The sequence below is a fragment of the Mustela lutreola genome, chromosome 11 (genome assembly GCF_030435805.1).
Source record: "Mustela lutreola isolate mMusLut2 chromosome 11, mMusLut2.pri, whole genome shotgun sequence".
In the NCBI taxonomy this organism is placed as follows: domain Eukaryota; kingdom Metazoa; phylum Chordata; class Mammalia; order Carnivora; family Mustelidae; genus Mustela; species Mustela lutreola.
Genome location: NC_081300.1, coordinates 39,277,939 through 39,299,505, shown reverse-complemented (window position 1 = coordinate 39,299,505; position 21,567 = coordinate 39,277,939). Strand labels below are relative to the sequence as shown.

At 41.6% G+C, this 21,567-nt stretch overlaps 1 protein-coding gene and 1 long non-coding RNA gene across 3 annotated transcripts in view; one reads left to right on the top strand and one right to left on the bottom strand.

The window, feature by feature from the left end:
• Positions 1–21,567, bottom strand: part of KLHL14 (kelch like family member 14) — a 99,435-nt gene that overhangs the window by 62,570 nt on the left and 15,298 nt on the right. For both annotated transcript variants that reach the window (XM_059139543.1, XM_059139542.1), the window contains exon 3: positions 7,027–7,148. In XM_059139543.1, coding sequence (XP_058995526.1) covers positions 7,027–7,148 — 122 coding nt within the window. The remainder of the gene's footprint in view (positions 1–7,026; positions 7,149–21,567) is intronic.
• LOC131811237 (uncharacterized) lies at positions 2,813–9,295 on the top strand. The gene is made up of 2 exons (XR_009345857.1): positions 2,813–5,943; positions 7,965–9,295. It is a non-coding gene; the product is annotated as an uncharacterized LOC131811237 (long non-coding RNA).

The following is a 21,567-nucleotide window of genomic DNA, read 5'->3' as shown; positions in this document are numbered from 1 at the left end:
TTTTGGCCACGCATCTTCTTTCCACAGGGTCTTTGTACTCATTATTAACTAACTGAAACAATCTTCTTTTCACATCTTTACTTGGCTAGCTGTCTCATCCTTCAGTTCTCAGCTCAAATACCTCTTGGATGGCATCCTCCAAGAAGGCTAAACTAGATCGGGTCTCTCTGTTACAAGATCTTACATACATACCTTTTACTCCTTTCTGCTCTTCCTTCATATAACGATCACATTTTGTTATTATCTATTGCTACCTGGGATTGTTTATTCATGTTGGTTCTCCCCCCCAGCTCAAACACTGGTGAAGGCATGATAATATTTGCTTTGAGTCGGCCTCGTTTTCTCTGCATTGAGAACAACGGTCACTACCCAGAAGATATCAATTACATTTACTGAATAAATGAAATTAATGTGTAAAATGAGAGGGCTGGGCAAAGAGATCATCTAATCTTCTAGTATTCACATTCATTGGCTTGGCCAGACTTAGTCTGCATTTGCCTAGGAATGACACAGAGCACATTTAAGTAGCAAATATGACTCATTCCCCCTGTGTACTAGACTCAGTAGCAAGTACCACAGCTTGTATGCAACGAAAGCCTCAGAATTATTTGTACACATGCCGTTGTCTGGAGGAAAAAGCAACTTCTATATTCAAGGGAGGTATAAACCAGAAAGGAAGCCAACTAGTTTTTCCAGGCACCCAACTACCTTGAAATACAGTATTTTGGAAGTGACCACCACACATATTTTTAAAAAAAAAAAATCTATGAAAAATCCAGTAATGCACTGGTGCGTGAATACACAGTAGTGCATAATAATTCAAGATATATAGCAATGTGCAGCCATGGATCTCAAATTAGAATTGAGCTCATTGAAGGTAAAATTAGATGCTAACATATTTAAAAAGTCCAAACACAATTCTCTCTCCTTCTTCTTTGTCCAAAGTCATGGAAACAATCACGCTGTGAACTGAGATAAAAAGTTCCAGGCTAAGAAAGGACAACTGTCCTGCTATTGCATAAAGTTTTTAGATCACTATGTTTTCACTAACACCTCTCAGTTCTTTCAGTTCGTTCTTTCTTTTTCTTTTTTCTTTTTTTTTTTTTTTTGAGAGGGAAGGGGCAGAGGGAGAGGGAGAAAGAAAATCTTAAGCAGGCTCCATACTCAGCAGAGCCCAGTGTGGAGCTTGACATGGGGCTTGATCTCACAGTCCTGAGATCAAGACCCTGAACACATGACCTGATTCAAAATCAAGAGTCATATATTTGACCGACTGAGCCACCCCGGCGCTCCACTCAGCTCTTACTTCTTCAATCGATCTTAAGAATTTCATGAATTAGTCCCATATAATATGGTTCTTGCTGACTCCTCCAGCCACACCACCTACTTTCCTAGCCTCAGACTCTCCTACAGATACACAAATTCATTTCAGTTTCTAGAAGGCACCAACTCTGTCTTGCCTTTTGGCATTTCCAGTACTAGACCTTCTTACTAAAATACTTTTTCATCCGCTTCTTTGCCTTGATACTTCCTATCCATTTTTTCAACTTTACAGAAGGTCACTTTGAGGAAAGTTTCCCTAACCTTTCATATTTGGGGTCTTTTTTCTCTGCACCCCCCTCCCCAAGCACCCTGAGCTCTATTCCTTAACACTCCATATTGTAATTGCTTCCTTAGGTTCCTCAGAGGGGAAATGATCTTATGCGCATTCTAACCTCCCACACCCAGAACAGGGTGGGTATTCAGTAATTGCTTGTTACATGAAGGAATGAAGTTTGTAAATAAGTCTAAATTCTTCCCAGGCAGTTTCAGAATCATTCTGGAAGCACCTAATTGTTTCTGAGGTTCCCCTGCAATGAGAAATGCACTATGTATGGAATCTGCATCCCTGTCTAGAAACGAAATTAAATAAAATTAATTTGTGGGGTTTAGGTCTAAAGATAATATAAATAAAGGAAACCCACAGCTATAAAACCCTCAATTGATTTACTTTTTAATTCTTTCTAAATAAATAATCAAAAGAAAGAATTATTAGCTTTGACTAAATTGACTTTCCCTCCAACATATATCCTCAAAGAAATAAACTGAAGTCAAAAAAACAGAGGGGCCAAGGAAAGAAGTCCCAGTGAAAGGATCAGTGTGCAGACTTATTACTTCCTGAATAATCAGCATTTATTAGGTATCAGGTATGATCAAACCTGTGTTTATCTTTCGGAACTGAGTTTCACAGTCTTCTATAGGATTTGCTTTCTTGGTACTATTCCTTTAACATTTAAGGAAAGTATATTTTATTTTATTTGTTTTAAAGATTTTATTTATTTTTCAGAGAGAGAGACAGAAAGAGCACATGCATAAGCAGGGGGAGCAGCAGACAGAAGGAGAAGCAGGCTCCCCACGGAGCAGGGAGCCTGATGCGGAACTCGATCCCAGGACCCCGGGATCACGACCATAACCAAAGGCAGATGATTAAACTGACTGAGCCACCCAGGCGTTTCCAGAAAGTATATTTTAAAGAAAGAATGAAGGGGCACCTGGTTTGAGCAAGTGACTCGTCTCAGGTAATGATTTAGGGGATGTGAGATCAAGCCCCTTGGCAGGGCTATACACTGGGCTTGGAGCCTGCTTGGGATTCTCAATCTCTCTTGCCCTCAACCATTCCCCACTCTTTAAAAAAAAAAAAAAAAAAAAAAAAAAAAGAAGAAGAAGAGTCCATCAGCTTCTGATCTTTGTGATTCTCCTAAAAGAAATCACTGACACCCAGACCCCAGAACCCTCCTGTGTGGGTGGGAACAAATTCAATGTCCTCCAGGGATCAGAGGAGTCTGTCCAGGTCATCTCCACACAGTGGTTTCCTTTCTGTCCCGCCACCGAAAAATACACGGCCCCCAACTGCACTAACAGGAAGAGAACAGAGCCACAAGTCAACTGAAAGGAAGAGAGGAAAGAAGGCATTTCCCCCCACCTCTGGCAAAGGGACTGAAGGTGGCCAGAAGAAGGAAGATGCCTTTCTAAGTTAGTTCTTCTAGTTTTCATCCTGACATTATTCAAGGGAAGGCGTCATGGGCACATGGAAGGACAGATCTTTGTTTTGAAGTCCTGTCCCTCCTCATCATTCACGGAAAGTAGTAACAAGCCGCTAACGAGCAGAATGTCTCATCTGAAATGTAGGAGGAAGGAAGTCCGTCCCCAAGAGACGCCTCTCCCCACCAGTGAAGGACTCGGCCAGTGGTGAGCATGAGGAAAGTACATGGCTCCTTCCGTGCTGTCTCTTGGTGGTGGGGTGCAGGTAGGGGGGGTTCGGGAACATAAAGGTCTTCTACACGTGGACTTCATAAAAACTTTGTGTTATAAAAGGTTATAAAAATGTCTAAAGCAGTCACGGGAATTGTTTCGTTTGATCTCTGCACCAAGGATGTAGGGCCTGCAAAGTGCAGGAGGCATGTTTTTTACACTGGCCATTTTAGTATTCATGTCTCCTGTACTGCTTTCTAATAAGTTAAGAATGAAACGGGAGACTGCGTGCAGGAGTGAGAAATGCAGGGGAAGCAGTACTGTAAAATAAAAATGAACGAAAGTGCATCCCAACTTCCCTTCTATTATCAACAGTCGAGAGAAAAACAATGCCAATTTTACTGTTACTACTTAACATTTTACACTGACAAGAGGACTTCACAGTCATTTTTATATGTTATTTCCCAATACTTTTTCTGTGAGAGACCACGGAGCTCCATCCCTATTCTCAACATTAATTATATAATGTTATATTAAATGATTTTTCCAAAGAGGCAGATAAAAATGCAATCTGTGTCAGCATGTTACCAATACAGTCTTTTCAGTGGGAGTAATTGTTCCCTTTGCTGTTTGGGTAGACCTGACCCCTGACTGGCTGGCGGTTGGATTTTGTTTTCTTTTAGGTCCTGTCGATCCACTTTCTCCCTTCTACTCACCCTTCTCCATTCAATTTATTATTATTTGTGTACTCCTTAAACTGTGATTCTAAAATATCACATAATAGGGTAAGATCCAAAGAGAGTCACAACTGCCTTTCCTTTGCATTCTTCTTTGTTGTCCGATTCGTGTCAGCCATGTGGTTCCCATAACTGGGTTTCTGTGCGCCTGCCTGTGGAATGCCATCTTTCTCGAAGGAGCGTGTTTATGAAACAGGCTGAGACATCTGTGTTCAAGCCACATGGGCAAAGGATTCTAAGAGTCAGAGGCTCTAGCTGAGTCGGGTTTTAGGTTTTTGCAAGTTAGTTTATTTGTCAGTTTGTACGGGGATAGCCATTTAATCATTAAGCAGATCCCAAGCCTGGCCCTGTCTGCTAGCATTAACTGACATTCACATCTCCCTGCCAGTAAATTTAGCGGTTCTTCAGGGGCAAAAGAATGACAGTGGGAAGCTCTGAAATCCTTAATGTTTCGCTGGATTTAGGGAGAATTTGGAATTTTTTTTTTTTCTATTTGAGTAAGAAACATTTCTTCCTTTATTGTTAGATGGCCCGAATAGCATGGAAGTCTGTCTGTGACCAGTCCTATTTATTAGCCAAATAAGATGCCTTAATTAAAAAATATACACCACAGCAGAAATCATCCAGATAAACTGTCTATCTCTCTCCAACAAACCTGGAAAATATGCCTTCACTTGGGGCCATGTAGTCACAGCCCAGCAGGTAATAAACTCTATTTTTTAAAGTACAAGTCCCAGGGAAATCAAGAGTGTAAGTGGAGTAGACATTTATTTCAAAGCTGTAAGCATGCCTGACTATAGAAAAGAGGTTCGAGATCTTTGAGTATGTTCCCATTATAAGAACTTTTCTATACATTCAAGTCTTTATTTTCTTCCATTTCAAACCTGTGAATGGAGTCAACTGACCGTCATTTCTCTCTCCTGCTGAGTCTGTAGATTACCACATGCAACGTAGGAAAACTACGGAAACTAGGTTCCTGGCTCTGGGACCTCGGGACAGAGTGCTGTATCTATTGCCCTGTACCTGGTCTCCTCTCTGCATGGAGAGTGTGAGTTAACTGACACCTCTAGGGTATAAAGGTCCACACAGTCCTCGTCCTCAGAATGGTGGTGTTGTGATAATAATGGCCATGACACCTGCAGGTGGTTGAGCTCACGCTATGTGCTAGATGACTTATAAACACAATTTTGTTTAGAAAAATACTCCAATGGTGCTGACAGAATGAAGAAGCCACGACTTGGGAAACTGACATGTCTGGATCAAGGTCAAAGACATGGGTTGGAACTCAGGTCTGACTGTTTCAAGTTTATGTCTTCTTACCACATCCTTCTAAGTTAAGGTAAAAAATTTGAGCAGGGTGACCCTACGTTCCCGTCTATCCCTGTTGTCCCAGCATAATCAGTAGGTCCCCATGTCATGCTCTGAAGTGTCCCCGTTTGGAGACAAAATGATCACTCTGTCCCCAAACAAGCTTTCAAATGAAACTAAGACTTTTCTCAGAGTATTATTCATAATGTTTTAGTTAATCCTTTTGCCTTTAACGAAGGGTTTCAAACCAGTAGCAAACTGGGCCTCGCCTGGTGTATGTGGGAAAGCAGATGGGTTTGTGAATGCCTATCACTTCTTTTGCTTCTAGGCCTCTGTCCTCTCTCTTCAGGAATCTTTGTCTTTCCTTTTTCTTCTCTCCTCCTAGCATCCATGTCTTATTCTATGTAGGCTTTCTCTAGCCTACAGATTCTTTGGTTTTACTTTAAAAATACAGCTTGGTCACTCATTCAGATGTTCAAATCTCTATGAATGGTCCTTTTGTCAAAAAACAGAGTGAAAACCATTTTAAGGATCTGTAACTTATTTTTCTTCCCTCCTTCTCCTTAAGCTTCCCGCTACTATCCCCCCACTTCTTCCACAGTGTACAGGTGTCTGGGGAGCTTCCTCGTCGCAGATCCTGGACGATGCTACCGGCGGTCTCACCGGGGTAAGCCAGCTCCGAAATGTATTATTTCAAGCACCACCTCATATGTCTTTGCGTCTCTTCTGCTCTTATGGGCAAACTGTTGTCCTAGTCGTGTTATTTTAAAGGGCTTTTAGTACGAGGAAAGGAAATGATTTTTAAAAAATCTGATAAAACATATAACCGCTTAAAAGACACATGCCAGAAGAAAATCTAACTTCCTCTTTTGTCGGTTTTAAATGTATGGCTTTGATTTATGGATCAAAATTACTCATTTATTATTTTATCTATACAGCTCTGGGCAATTTTGACAGTTAAAATTTAGTTTTATTGACCAGTTCAGCCACTGTGCCCACGAGGGGACCGGAGCACACAGCCTGCTGCACTCAAGAAATGATGATTTTTGATTCCATGACTGAGTCAGATTGGGAATCATAACCGATGTAACAATAAGTTCCAAATCTCACCGCCCAAGGCAAGAGGTTTGCTGTAAAACACAATCACCCTTTCAGGGGGTGCAGAAGAGACCATTGGGTGGAAGTTCGCAAGCACAGTGGAATGAAGCTGGCACAGGCCGCGGATGTCTGTCCATCCACACTGTGTGGCTGTTGCTACCGCTCTATCAAGGGTCGGGTTTCTCTAAGACCCAGTCCCACAGACTACAGGCGAATGAACAGAAAATGTCTAAAAGGCAACATGAATGTTAGTTACAAAGACAATGAATGAAACACCCCTTATGATGTGAGAAAATTTACTGGGGCTATTCACCAACGTTCCACTTTTGATAAGCAAAAAAAAAAAAAAAAAAAAGAACGGAGGCATTTCTTTCAGAACATCTCTGTGACCCACCCACTCTTTGTCACAGAGACATAAACTCTCGCAGGGCTTTGAGGCCAGTTTCATTTAGGCCCGTTCGTCTACCAAATGGGCCACCTCTGCAATGTTAATTTAGTCTTTTACTCCAAATCCCCTGTGATACATAAACAGACCTCCAAAGGGTAACAAATCAATAAAATGTCTAATTTGATTAGCCATGTTTTCAAATTCATGGAGACAGCTATAAGAGAAATAAATAGGTGAGTAAATAAAGAGAGAAAGGCCACTCACTTGTGAGTATTTTCCATGTCTTCTTTTCATCATCGTAGTACTGAACCAAGTTGCTGGGGAGCCGGTCCGGCCCGGGAGGCAAGCCTCCGACCAGTAACAGCATTTTCTTGTTAGAGCGAATTCTTCACCCAAAACAAAAGAGGAGATGAATAACCACATTATTGTAGAGCCTTTTTAGTGGCGACGAAATCATAACCATCAAAAGAATGTTCCTTGCTTGCAGATTTCTATTTCATTTTTTCCTGTTTCTTCTCCCATTCATGTCTCAACAATTTTTTTGAACCAAGCAGAAAAATGATCAGAAGAGCAGCATATCCCCATACTCATGGAATAATAAGCTCCCTTTATGCAATTTGTTAGAGGTTCATTCTAGAACGACCTTTTTCTTATATTATCCCTTTAAATCATCACTCTTTACAGCTGAGTACACATGAAATGCTCTGGAGTTGTACTAAGGTTAAGCATTAAAGTTGCATGTCAAAAATCGTATTAGTCAAAATCATTATTATAAGCCATTCTCCACTCAAAGAACCTTGAAAAAATTAAGGTTATGCAGAGAGTTTGTGAGCCAACTCTTTAATCACCCAGGGAACTTCGAATACCAGTTTGGTACAATTAGTTAGCACAGGGCTAACTGGGGTAGGTTAACCAGTATCAGGGAGACTTTTTGTTTGTTTAATTTAGCTGAGACTTCTGCCTTCATCTCCTTTCCAGTGCCTCCTCCCTTTCCTGCCCCAGCACCACCCCCACGCCCCCATCCCTGGGCACCACTGGCGACACAGCAGCACCAATTGGTAAAAATGAGACTGTGAGGTTGTTTTGAGCCTCCCCAGAGTGGAGCCCTGCCAATGCTTGCCACTGATCCAGCGGCATGAACCTGCTCAACTGTGCAAAGTCACTCTAATTCCCTCCCTCTGTTTTTCTACCTTCTCCCCCAGGGGGCAACCACTGAAAGGAGTGACTACCCACCCATCAAGAGCTGGCAATTCGCTGCTATTAACCGTGACTGTGATTCCCAGTCTGCCTGGCAGCTCCTGAGAACAGGCCTGCAACGTCTCATATGCAGTAAAAGCTGTAAGATGCACCCTGGCCGGCACACTCGACCTGATGGATGTGCGATCCTCGGGAAGGCTAATGGATTGAGCACACTTGCAATTGGCGCGGGGACAGGAGGCCCAGACCCCCACGAGGGGCCTGCTGATTTAACGGTCGCTTTACATATAATTGAACTTTTCATTTACCTGAAAGGCTGAAGGTGGTGGTGGAAGAAAGGGAACGACCATGACGAAAGGAAAAAACTCAATAAATACAAAAAGGTCCCTCTTAAATACGATCGCGACCCACGGTGGGGGCTCTGAATCTGTTAGGACACATTCAGCCCGTCGTTCAGATTCCAGGACGCTTGGCAAAGTATGCCCTTGTGGAGAAGCACTGTTTGTTGGTTAAGAACCTAACATTCGGAGAGTTAACTTAATACAGTTAATGACATTTCCATGTGAAGGAAGGGAACAGGAGAATTCCTTTAATGAAACTCTGGTGCCAGTGAATGCATTGTCTATGCCTCAGTAGAAAAAATGCCTTCTGGAGAAACTCCTATCAGGGAATTATGGAGAGGGGGAGCTGGACTTCCAGAAGGATGCCTAATGTAATATCAGTTTGCAATATTGATTTTGTCATGCATAAAAAGCCCCCTTGCCTCTTTGAATTTAAGGTGCTTTGGAACTGTACCCATATGCCTTACAGATCAGTGGTTGGGAAACAAAACCGGAATCCAACGGCAGAGCGCTCCATACTTTGAGGATTTTGGTGATTGGGGTGGTTTGCTAAGAGCGGTGATGGAAACTCGGTGTTGTAAGTAGCTTTCTATTAATTTGAAATGAGAACATACGTCATTGATGTTCTTGGGAATTTCCTAAATGCGCGGTTACAGGACTGATGGAGGACTATTTTATTGTTGTCATTTTAATCCAAATAATCAACCACTCGGTGAGTCTAAGACAAGTCAAGATGAGAGCAAGTACTCTTTTTCAGGCCGCTGCTACTGAGTACCCTATGGAGACTTCTCCTGTTCAGAGAGAAGGTGCCACTGGGTGGCTGTCTTGCCGTGACACCTCTACCTGCTGCCAGACTGTGGAGGCCGCATACAGGCCAGGCCAATACTATGGTTAGACGAGAGAGGAAAGGACTCAGGGCAGTGATAGTGGGACCGAAGCAATCTAATTCAATCTCTGTTTTGACATTTAAATAAAGGTACTGCTTTTAAAACGTGTTTCATGAATGACAGATGGAGAGGCATGAGTGACTTCATGATGCTGGTAAGGTTGTTTCATTAATTGATAAGGCCAGCTTCCCGGGACAAATCCACATGGGTGATTTTCAACGGCAAATGAGATGGACCATCTCTGGAGATGAGGACAGGAGCTAGAGTCTTTGTTCTCTCTGCCCAAATAGCCACTCTCTGCCATCTGTCCTCTAAGAACTGGCCGGAGACTCCCGATACCTAAGCCACTGAACAGTTGGCAAACGGAAACAACCTTCACCCCTGCCAACAGTGAGAGGATTCAGAGGGCTAGCTAGCATAGCAGCAACGAAAGCCTCCACATAAACTAAGATAAATCTCTAAACCATCCAGCCTCCTCAGGGAATGTGATGAAGAATCACATGGAAGGAAAGGAAACTCTACCTCCCTTCCTCATTGGTTGTGTGTTTTCTGTGGAGGAACCGTGTTTTAAGGTCATGGTGTATGGCCTTGCATTCCTATATTCGTATGATAATTCGAATGATAATTCATTCAACTTAGTACGGCAGTTCCCTTAGATTATTTTGTTTCTAAAGCTGGTGTCACTCAATTTTCTAACTCTGTATCAACATTACTTAAGTCTAAGTAAAGTTTAAAACGACTTTGTGAAGGTGAATCACATAGAAACCAAAAGTAGGATAAAGCATGTGAGAAGCAGTAGAGGACAGAAGAGAGAGAACGCACAGACTCACGGAACACGTGTCTTTCTCCTCATTTCCTCCATTGACTGTCAAAACAGCCTTAAAGCTACAGAAATAACTCCATTTTAAAGGGACGTTCGAAGGCTCCCCTAGTAAAATAAAATGGCATAAAGAGTGTTCAGACTCTGGCCTCTTCATGCTACCAGGCCTATGATCTTTCTAAAAGTCACGTTTATTTTTTAAATTTTTATTTCACCATAACAACTAATTAAATCCAGATGGGGAAAAAAAAAAAAAAGATCCAGATGACCAGGATTCCAGGGTTAATTTTTTTTTCCTTTTTTTTTTTAATTAAGATTTTGTTTATTTGAGAGAGAGAGAGAAACCAGCAGGAGGAGGGGCAGAGAGAGGAAGAAGCTGACTCCCCGCTGAGTGGAGCCCACCATGGGGCTTGATCCCCTACAACCCCCACCCACACCCCCTCTACACCATTCCCCCCACACCCCACCTCCACCACCACCCCCTGCCCCGCCCACGATCATGATCATGACCTGAGCTGAAGTCAGATGCTCAGCTGACTGAGTCACCCAGGAGAGCCCTTCTAGGACCAGTTTTCTATTCAGCAGAGTAATTTTGTATAAATTACTTGGCTTTTTGGAGCCTCTGTTTTCTCATCTTTAAATAGATTGATAGTATCTGACTTGCCTCTTCAAGGGGTTGTCATGAGGATTACATAAAATGATAAAGTGAAAGTTCTATGTAAACTCTAAGGGAAATTATTATTAATCTGTAGATATTGGCAAAACAATGTGGGCTTCGTTTAAACATACCAAACCTGATGAAATAGTTAAAAAAGAAAAGTAATCTTTTCTACTGAGATTCTTGTTGAGTTCATGTATATAAATATAAGCTAATTAAGAGGACTTCACTACCCAGTTGTTATATGTTCTTAGAAAATTATCACTTTAATCATATTGGATATCTTTGAAGCCTTATTATAAGAAAATACACATTTAGACATTACATAAAACCGAACCTTTCTGGATCCAAATAAAGGGGACTAATAGAGATTACTCTATATTTCTTATTTCTTAAGAATAAAACAAATGAGAAAACCATCACATATTTTACTTGGATATAAATGCAATGTCAACTATTCAATTACTCCTAGAAAGTAATACACGTGAATAGTTCCTGTGGAAAAGCTTCCATTCTTTTTACCATGTGCAATTATAATAGTGACACTGACAATAATGACAGATAATAACGAATGTGTATTGGATATTGGAACCTCTGATAATCATGCTATTTATTTGATGTGTGTGAGCTTCAATTTGAAAACACCATGATAAAAAAGATACCCTGTGAACCAGAAAAGTAAAATTAGGAGATTCTGAATTAACTTGCTGAAGGGGGTTTCAATTATTCTTTCCTAAATGATTCCAGCAGAGCTTTACAGGTTTAATTTTAGATTAGGAAAAAAATCTACAGGTGTAGTTCTTTTGCAATAATTAGAGTTCCTTCAAATGGCTACCCGGTATACGTTTTAGAAGCTCTTTACATAGGGAACCGATTTAGCCAAGGTGAATATGATCTCTTCAACTCTGTTAATACTTTAAAATACTCCTTTTTACTCTTCAACTTAGCACCATCTAGACCAAAGTCGTTTTTTTTCTCCAAAATAACGTATTTAAAAGACAAGGAATTAGAGACAAAGAGCTTAGTATGTCATGATTAATAACGTTATTTAGATGCCTTTGATTTGGCTTCTCAGATTCTTGCCTAGAAAAATATAAGGTTAAAAAGGCAATGGAATTTGAAGGTCTCCTTTGTTCCATCTCAGTAATTGCCCAACATTTACCATGTGTCACATTTGTGCGTGTGTGTGTGTGTGTGTATGTGTGCGCGTGGGTGCGCTCACATGCGTGTGTGTGTGCGTACGTGCGTGTATGTCTGTGTGCTCGCGCATGCATAGGTACTTTGGTTCCCGGGATGAATGACTGAAGGATGACCTAAAACCTCCTGGTGTAAACAAATTTTTCATCATACTGGTGTTCTAAGTACAGTAAAGTCTCATTTATTTATATTTCAGTGGTTTGGAACTTTAATAATTGGGAAACAGGCCAGATAAAATTTACCTTTCTATGATACATGGAAAAAGTTTTCACTAACTAGATTGCAAGGAGAATTTTAACCTGTTGAAGGAATCAGGTGGTCTACTGGCACTTTAGAGTGACCTACGTACATTTTACAGATCACAGATCTTTTTCATTTATTTATTAAGGAAATCATTCTGCAATCTTATAAGAATCATTAAATCAGCAAGTTAGAAAAGAACTTTGAAGTAATCTAGTTCAGTGACCCCCAAGCCTGACGAGTGACCAGGATCATCTGAGGGGATTACACAATTCAGATTTTTGATACAGATTCTCGGGTCCCCACTCCCAGAGATTATGATTCAGTTGGGATGATGCCTTAAAAATTAAAATGGTTTCACAGTTTTCCGGTTGATTCTAATTAGCATATAGCCAGGCTTGTGTTAACTGACTTGGTCCCTCTCCATAATGTAGAGATCTTCTTAGTATTTTTTTCCACAGGTAATTATTCTTATCATTTTGGCAATTTATAACAAAATGGACCTTGGTTTTTCAAATCCATTTTTTAAAAATTTATTTATTTGACAGAGAGATCACAAGTAGGCAGAGAGGCAGGCAGAGAGAGAGAGAGAGGAGGAAGCAGGCTCCCTGCTGAGCAGAGAGCCAGATGCGGGACTCGATCCCAGGACCCTGAGATCATGACCTGAGCTGAAGGCAGCAGCTTAACCCACTGAGCCACCCAGGCGCCCCTTCAAATCCATTTGAAATATGGTTGAAAGATGTTGGACAGTCGTGTTAAATATATTTTTTCTCTTTACTTTGAGCTGAAAAATCTGCCTAAGTTTTCTAGAGAAAAGAAGAGCAAGTGCCATCTGAGTCACGGCAGCACCTTAAATATCGCAAGATAGTTACCGTATGTCTTCTTTGTCGAAAATCCTCATTTCTTTCTGAGAAAGTTTCCATTTTCCCTACGGTCATACTCCCTTCCTTTGAGAATCTCTAGACTTTCACTGTCCCCTTTTTAAGACCTGATCAGAATTGTGCACAAAATAACAAATATGATATGTGATACAATGTATATGTGTATATATGTAAGTGTATATCTATAAAATCTATATTTTAAGGCTTTTTAAAATTAAAGTAGTCTTTTAGTTGTTATAGTGCAGGGTCGGGTTCCTCTTCAGCTTCCAGAGGACTATGAATACAGATTAAAAAAAAAACCAAAAACAATTGTTTTCAAGCCAGGTTTTTCCTATCCTACATTTCTTCTGGTTAAATATTTTAAACATCAACATGTGACTATTTTTAAATGTTTTTATATTCTCTACTGATTTAGATATTTTTTTTCTTTCATTTATAATTTAGCAGTTATTAACTGAGTTCCTACTATGTTCCAGGTACGGTTCTAAACACTACCGTCAACGGTGGGACCAAGAGGTATAAATTCCTTGTTCCTCATGGCACTTACTTCCATTCTAGAAGGGACATCTATTGGAAACAGGAGTCTAGAAGCAATTAAGTTGTTCAGAGTGTTAAGTCATTAAGGGTTAAGTTGTTAAGGGAGTAATTCCAACAACTTAGGGAAGATCCCTGGCTTCAGCTTTTTTTTTTTTTTTTAAAGAGAGTGAGCAAGTGAGCAGTGAGAGGGGCAGAGGGAGAGGGAGAGGGAGAGGGAATCCTAAGCAGGCTCTCTGTTCAGCACAGAGCCCAACGTGGGACTCAACCCACAACCCTGAGGTTACGACCTGAGCCCAAACTCAGCCCATACTCAAAGGACTGAGCCACCAGATGCTCCTGGCTTTAGCTCTTTTGAGTGAATGACCTTGGGCTAGGCTCTTTTTCCTTTTAAACCTTATTTATAAAACAGGGATAATGATGGAGTCAAGGCACAGGGTTTTTTTTTTTTTTTTCATTAAATTAAATAATATTGCAAAGCATTCATAGTATCGCTAGGTTAGTGCTATCATTACCATCCTCCTCCTCATTGCCATTATTAGTGTCAGCTATTTCTTTGTGTAATTTGCAGGTTTGACAAGCTAGTGGCCTATATCCTATCTCAGTTCTATTACTTAAAAATAATAGTGCCACATTGCCATTGTTTACATATTTTAATTATCCTAACTTGTTCTCTCTGAAACAATACTGACTCCTTGGGGTTTTTACTCTAGAGCTTCTCATATACGGTCTTTAAGAATATATTGTCTTTTTTTTTTTTTTTTAATATAGATATTTGATGGAAAAACTAAGCAGTTTTGAAGTGGCAAAGTAAACTGTAGTAGATAATCATTGTCCCTTCCTCTAAACACCAAGTTAATTTTAATGTAAGAGTCAGCCAGGCCTGGATTTAAAATTTCTTTCTGCCACTTCATAGGTTTATATCCTTGGGCTGATATTCCGTCTCTTTAAGTCTTAGTTGTTTCATCTGTAAAGTGGGGATGTTGTGAGGGTTACGTGCAATGGAAAAATGAATGGTTGCTACTTGTGAATAAAACCACCTTCCAGAGCCAGTCGCTTTAACAAATGGAAAGTACTTCGTGCTGCTGCTGCCTCCTTGGAAATGAGTGCCTCTGCTCAGTGAAAGGAGAGAACACTGGGTACCTCCGACATAATCCATTGCAGAGAGGCTGGAGAAGATTGGAAGGTGTTATGACTCACTCCCATCATTTTCCGATTTCAATGGACTTCACAAAGCCTATGATGGCTTGGCATTTTACACAAGCAGTCAGTGAATGGGCAATTTCACATCCAGTCTGGGAGGCCGGAAAAGCCAGGGAGACACAAACTCCTAGGGATTCGCAGATGTGATGATGGGTTTTGGATTTCCATAGACCATGAGATTGGTGGGGTTTGGAACAGTTTTACCAGATCTGGGAAGATCACCAGCAGACACTTGGGTTGCATATGGAAAAGATTTATGTAGTTCCCATGGTAATCAATCAATAAATAGTAACTACTATTATTATTATTATGCATAATTATTAACCTTACTAATCATTCATGTGAAAATCACTCACTGGAATTTGGCTTTTTCTGATATTGCTTAGAAGGCTTTCTGAAACTATAGGTTATATTTATAAATAGTCAGAATCTTTACCGCATGAGTAAGTTTCACAAAAATATAAAACCATTGGGTTTCCTATGATGGTATGGACTCAGATCTCATTAGTAATTTCAACCTGCCCATTCCCTGGGCTGCAATCTCTCGATGCTAAGGATGTCGCCAAACCTTATCAAAGTCACCAAGTTTTACGATAATCTTGATTCTTCTTCCATTTTCTTGCTATCTTCAATGTTTTGCTAAGTCCTATAGGAGTCTAGAGCCATAATGTTTCCTTAGCTTATCTCTATATTCCAGTCAAACTGCTAATATCCTGAATCTGCCAGGTTGGCTCTCTCCTGAGCTGATGGAGGAGTGGCGTCCCTGTGTTTTGTGCTTCTGCTTCCCTTGACTCTACCCTCCATAACTTTTTCAAATGAGTTTTAGCAAAGTCTGGCATTACTGATCAACTTCAGTCCTCTTTTTAAAAACTATCAAAGAGTCCCTCTTGTTACCTATCATTTATGAGGTGCACATTCTCCCCACATTATAACTTCCATTTTCTCACTCTGTCTCTCTCACAGGCAAATGCCTTGCTTGCAGTTCTTTTCAGGGATAAAAGAGTTTCTGAGTTAAGGTCTGAAAAAACTTGAAAGAGGAATTTCAGATGGAAACTGCTTAGACCATGGGGAAAAGTAAGCAGAGGAAGATCCTGAACGGTTGGCCAGGAGGAGACTTTGAAAATCAGCTAGCCTTTCCTAAACTTCCACCTAGAATGGTACCCAAAAGTCCCCAGAGGAGAGCTGCTACCCTTTTCTTAAATTTTTCCAGAGAAGTAAACTCCCTTGAGAATTTGTTCCAGCTGATATGCTGTTGTATTTAGGTTTCTTTATCATAGCTGTTCTTGGTAATTACACAGCAGCCTTCATCGGAAGAGCCTTTAAATAGACCTGATAATGCCTCTCTGAGGTAGGTAAACACAAAGTATCATTATCCCCATTTAACAGATGAAAGAATAGAGGAAAAAGGGCTTGGGCGTCTTTTCCAGTGCCTCAGGATGGGTTTTATTTCCTCTATCTCACGAAGGAAATGTCTCTAGGGTTTTCTCGCACCCCCTTTCTGTGATTCTCAGAGTCAGGAATAATTGGAAATGCCTTAGCTTCTAATCCTACCACCACAAGCCTGGCTATGCGGTGACCGGAGAATGGTCAGTCATATACAATATTCAATTTTTGTAAGATGCAAGTAACTTGATGATTTGTCTGGATCATATCGTAAAGACAATTCATGCTCAATGAGAAAAATCCTGACTAGACTGAAGAGCAGAAAGGACTTAGTATACAGTAGGTGGTCAATAAATGCTTCTTGTATGAATGAAAATGTGATAAGAGAATGAATGGGTGAAAAGAGTCATTGGTAACCCCACCTGCAAAAGATCATTACTGACTCTTTGTCATCTTTTTTGTTTGTTTTGGCTCATTTGTTTTAAGGTTCAGTTAGTGAGTGTGGTGGTGAGGACACCAGAAGGCAAAAGTGGAAGAGGAAAAGCCATAGTTTCTGAACTGTAAGGCAGCAGAGTCAGAGGGTAATATTTTGGGCAACAGTCTTATTGACAAACACCAAATCTAGGGGTGCCTGAGTGGCTCAATGGGTTAAAGCCTCTGCTTTCGGCTCAGGTCATGATCCCAGAGTCCTGGGATGGAGCCCCGCATTGGGCTCTCCGCTCAGCAGGGAGCCTGCTTCCTCCTCTCTCTCTGCCTGCCTCTCTGCCTACTTGTGATCTCTGTCTGTCAAATAAATAAAAAAAATCTTTAAAAGAAAAAAAAAAAACACCAAATCTAACCTGCCACCTTTACTCTGCCCCACCCCAATGCTTTTGTCTTTTATGCCCCCTTGAGCAGGTACAAATAATCAGGCTAGCTGTCATCCCACCACCACATTCATGATTTTTATTGGATATCCCTGTTTTTCTCTTCGCTCTTCAGGATTATTATTGTCTCACAGAATGGGAGCTACCCAAGATAGAAAGTTTACCACACACTATGATATTATTTAATATTTTGTTTAAAACTGCTCACTTAAAAAAATGAACCCCATTCTGTCTTAGTGGTTCCCAGTGCTGTGAGGCTCTTTGGGATCCCTTGGGAAAGCTTTTACAAAGTATCTAGGCTGGGACAAGCTCTCAGAAACTCTGGTTTAATGACTGAGAGTGGGGCCCAGCGCTGTTTTTTTGCTCTTTTTTGTTTGTTTCCTTGTAAGCTTTCCATGCGATTCCACTGTGCAGGCAATATTGAGAATTACTGCTCTAAGCAATCATATTTATGACTTATGGACTTCACAGGTTAATTGTTTATTTCTAATACATGCTCAAACTGAATCTAATACCTAACTTAATTATTACAATAAATTTAAAAATGGTTTTTTGTGTGCTATCTGAAATTGTCTCCCATCCTGCCCGAGGAAGGCAAACATAGTTGAGGACACACTATAACAAGCGGAAGAAGCCTGGACTTTAAGATCTGAACCTCTGAAAACCATCTTGCGTTCCACCTCTGCTATCGCTTACGTCTGGCCGTGAGGACGTCCACTCTTTCTGGACCACACCTTTGCACACCACAATTCTAAGTATCTTCCTGTCCCCTCACTCCTTGCCTGAGCCCCTGTAGCATGCCGGGGTCTTTCGTGATTTCTCCCTGGTACGTACGAATTCCAGGCGCTTAGGAAATGTGACTGTGTCTTCCTGTATGTGGCTGGGGCAGTCTGCTGCTGCTTTTGCCACTCTCTCCTGAGACCAAAGCGGTAGACTGGCTCATGATGGGAGAGGTAGATGTGACAAGAAAGCTTTCATCTGAATCCAAGAAACGTAGGCCTCTCCTTTGGATCAAAAGCCTTCAGGGCCACAAAAGGGCCATGTTTATACTGTACAGAGCACTTCACACTCCATCCGTGGTCCTCTGCTTCCTGGGGGACCATGGCTCCTGGCCAAGTTTATACTCACTGCCTTTCCCCCCCTCCTTCCACACCACCCAGATTAAAGCTTCCTTTAGTAACTAGAAGCAGTTGAATATCTTCTTTGCTTGATTACCTATATAATCCTTAATTCTAATACCTAGTACTTAGTGCCTTTCTTCTGAAGAGCATAAATTGCAACGGAAATAGCATCTCATTAATCCTCCCTGCATCCCTGTGAGGAAGTTGAGTGGCAAGTATTACCTCCTGGACTAATCCTCACGCCTGCAAGTGGGACACGGGATCTCACCGCTCACTAGCACAGATGCTTGCTACCGAACGGGCTGGCAGGGACAACCAACGTTTGCGCGATAGGAGAAAGCTCTTCTAGTTCAAGAGAGAAGTGGTTCTACGCAGCCTGTCACAAAGGAGCCACTGAAGCTCTGTGCAGCTTGGTGACAAAAGGAGATAAAGCAGCACTCCCACGTTAGTGACGGACTCGTAAGTAATGCCCGTCTTTGAACTCCTAATAAAGCTCAATTATTAGACTACGCTGCCCCCTGAGAACTAATCTCATTATGGAGACTTCTCTCTCTCCCTTTCTCTCTCCGAGCGCCCATCTGGCCGGCTTTTCGAAAAGATAAGAGTGACTTCCTGACCTGGGGAGACTGATACCTGCTGCACAAGAAAAAGTGCAGAAAGACAAGAGATCACAGAATAACATTGAACATTCAAGTTCAGGATATCACATACTACGCTACCATGACTTGTCGCTGAGGGTCTAAGACATAACAGTCCAAATCAATCTATTAACAGAATCAGCATCCCAAAGAAAGTCCAGCCATTCTGGATGACGCTGAGGGGGACCATGGCCAGATCCTACCTCCTGATCTAGAGCCTGGTTTTATCCATTACTCTGAACTCCAGGGAGAGATTTCTCCTGGGGAAACTAGAAAGCTCGTTCTGAGGAACCGGAGCCAGCCTCCTGCCAAGCAGGCTGTTTCCAGTTGGAGAGTCACTGCAGGAGTGGCCATGCGGGAAGACAGTGAGAAAAGTTAGTTAGTAACCGAATATATCATTCCGGGCTGCTCTTGGAATATTCATGGCAATAAATTAGTGTCCATCTTCAATTCAAGCAAAGGGAGTTGCAGCTGATACCTTCTGAAAGGGCCCAGAATTGCATTTGAGGGGAAGAACAAGCCTATGAAATCATCCTGGGGCTAAGATAAATGAAGAAGGTTACCCTTACTTTTGGACAGATAAGCAGCAAGGGACTGAGGCAGGCCAGGGGTGTGTGTGCTGTGGAGACAATGAGGTGTGGCTTGTGGGATCCAGCTTAGGGACACTGTGCTGCTCTGGGTGAAACAGGAATTTCTGATTCTCCTCCTCTTTTCCTCTCCCTCCCTGTGGGGAGCCTGTTCTTTCTGTTCTTTGCTGCTTCACCAACCCTGGAGGGGCTAATACTTAAGTAAACCCTAACTCCAGGGCTTTGGGAGGCTGAGAGGCTCCCCAGCGTTCGTTCCCCCTGGGAAGGGCATCTGTCTGTGTGGAAGCCTCCCAGATCCCCCCCCCCGCCCCAATCAACCAATCCATGACAATATCGGTTTCAATCACCAGATCGTTGTCAGGCAGTAACAAATTATGCTGGGGAAATTGACCACATTCTCCAAGGCTGAACTGGGGACACTCTTCTGCGTGGCTTGCATTATTCTGAAAATTCTCTAGTGCGGTAGGTACCCCAATTCCATAATCAGGAAATAAATCCCTTAGAGTCTGGTAATTCCAGTAACTTTTCCTGTGACTCATTCCCCCCCTCCCCGTGTCAGTTTATCAGATTACTTTTAATTTTGCAACATGTTTCCCTCAAACTTGTCTTTCAGTAAATTACTGTTAGCATGTTCTCCCATCTTCTACCAATATGTAGCAGATTGGAAAGCAGAAGCAATTTTTTGTTTTAATCTCACGATTTTCAAAATGTGGACCCAAACCACCAGTAGTAGCAAGACTACCTGGAATGTGGCTACATATGCAGGTTCTTGGGTCCACGTTCCAGATCAATTTATCTAGAATCTCTAAGGTAGGGCTAGGGAAGATCTATTTTATTAAAAATCTCTATTGTTGATTCTTAAGAGAACTACCGATTTAGGCAAGACTTTATGAGGCCGTGGAAAAAGGACATTTTTCTCTTCGAGCTTTGTATTACTGGAATAGCTATTAATATATTGCTGACGTGGATCATTGCTCAGCTGTCTATATAACTTTGCCCTATAGAGCTCGTCGAAAAGTAACAATTCAGTTAGCTTCCCTAACCTGTTTTCTAATTCCTCGATCCTATTATCAGCTCTTGTTATAAACTGAATCGTGTTTCCCCCAAATTCATATGTTGAAGTCTTAACCCCCCCCCCCCACACTGTGACTATACTTGAAGATTGGGTCTTTAGGAGGTAATTAAGGTTAAATGAGTCATCAGGGTGGGGCACTCATCGATAGGACTGTGGTCCTTATCAGAAAAGAATGAGACACCAGAAATCTCTGTCTCTGCATACACAGGAAGGGCCGTGTGAGGACACAGAAGGCTGTTGTCTGTAAACCAGGAAATGAGGCATCACCAGAAACCAACCCTGCTGGCAACTTGACCTTGGACTTCCAGCCTGAGGAAACTTCCAGAACTGAGGAAACAAAGTCCGGTTACTTAAGCCATCCAGTCTGTGTTATTTTACTATGGCAGCTCAAGCTGATGAATGCAGCCTTCCTTACAACTGTCCAGCCAAAAGGAACACAGGGCAGAAAGAGACCGATGAATCCCACACTCACTTTCCAGAACTGACACTTGAGAAGGAGCCCTCTATGGTGAAACATGCGTAACTACCTTGAGAAAGGGTTTTCCTAATTTTACCACAGAATAACTCTCCTTTGTAGTAGCCTGCCATCTACACTCTATACAGAGAATTTGGAATGTGGGGTGGGGAGGGAGGCTCCTTATTTCCTCCTCTGCTTGGTGTTCGAATCCTGTACGTCTGGAGTAAGTGTAATGGATAATGATGTTCCAGTGGAGGAAGGGCTACCAGGAGGGCTAATAACAGACACAGCTAATTGAGAGAAGTGATTCACATCCGCTTTTGTGGCAGACTCTAATTAGTGTCTATAAAAGCCACAGACATGAATTTCTTTGTGCTTTCACAAATTTTCAATGTTTCTTTTGCTCTGAGACTCTACAGTCTCCTTCCATAAAAAAATGTAAAGCATTTTCCAGACACATCTTTCTGATATAAGAAACACTTTCGAAGCCCCTTCCAATTGAGAGAATTATTCTTTCTAGGTCAAAAAGACTATCGTTTTCTGGAACTTGGGCTCTCAGTTTGACTAGGCTGATGGAAGGCTTGAGGGGCTCCTCTCTGGACAGGGGGTGCCCCTTCCTAGGAATAGAGTTTTACTTAGACTACTTGCTGCTGGTTTAGTTTGCTGATTTCTATGTCTGGAGAAATCATAAACCTTGAATTTTTTTAGTGCATTAGAGTG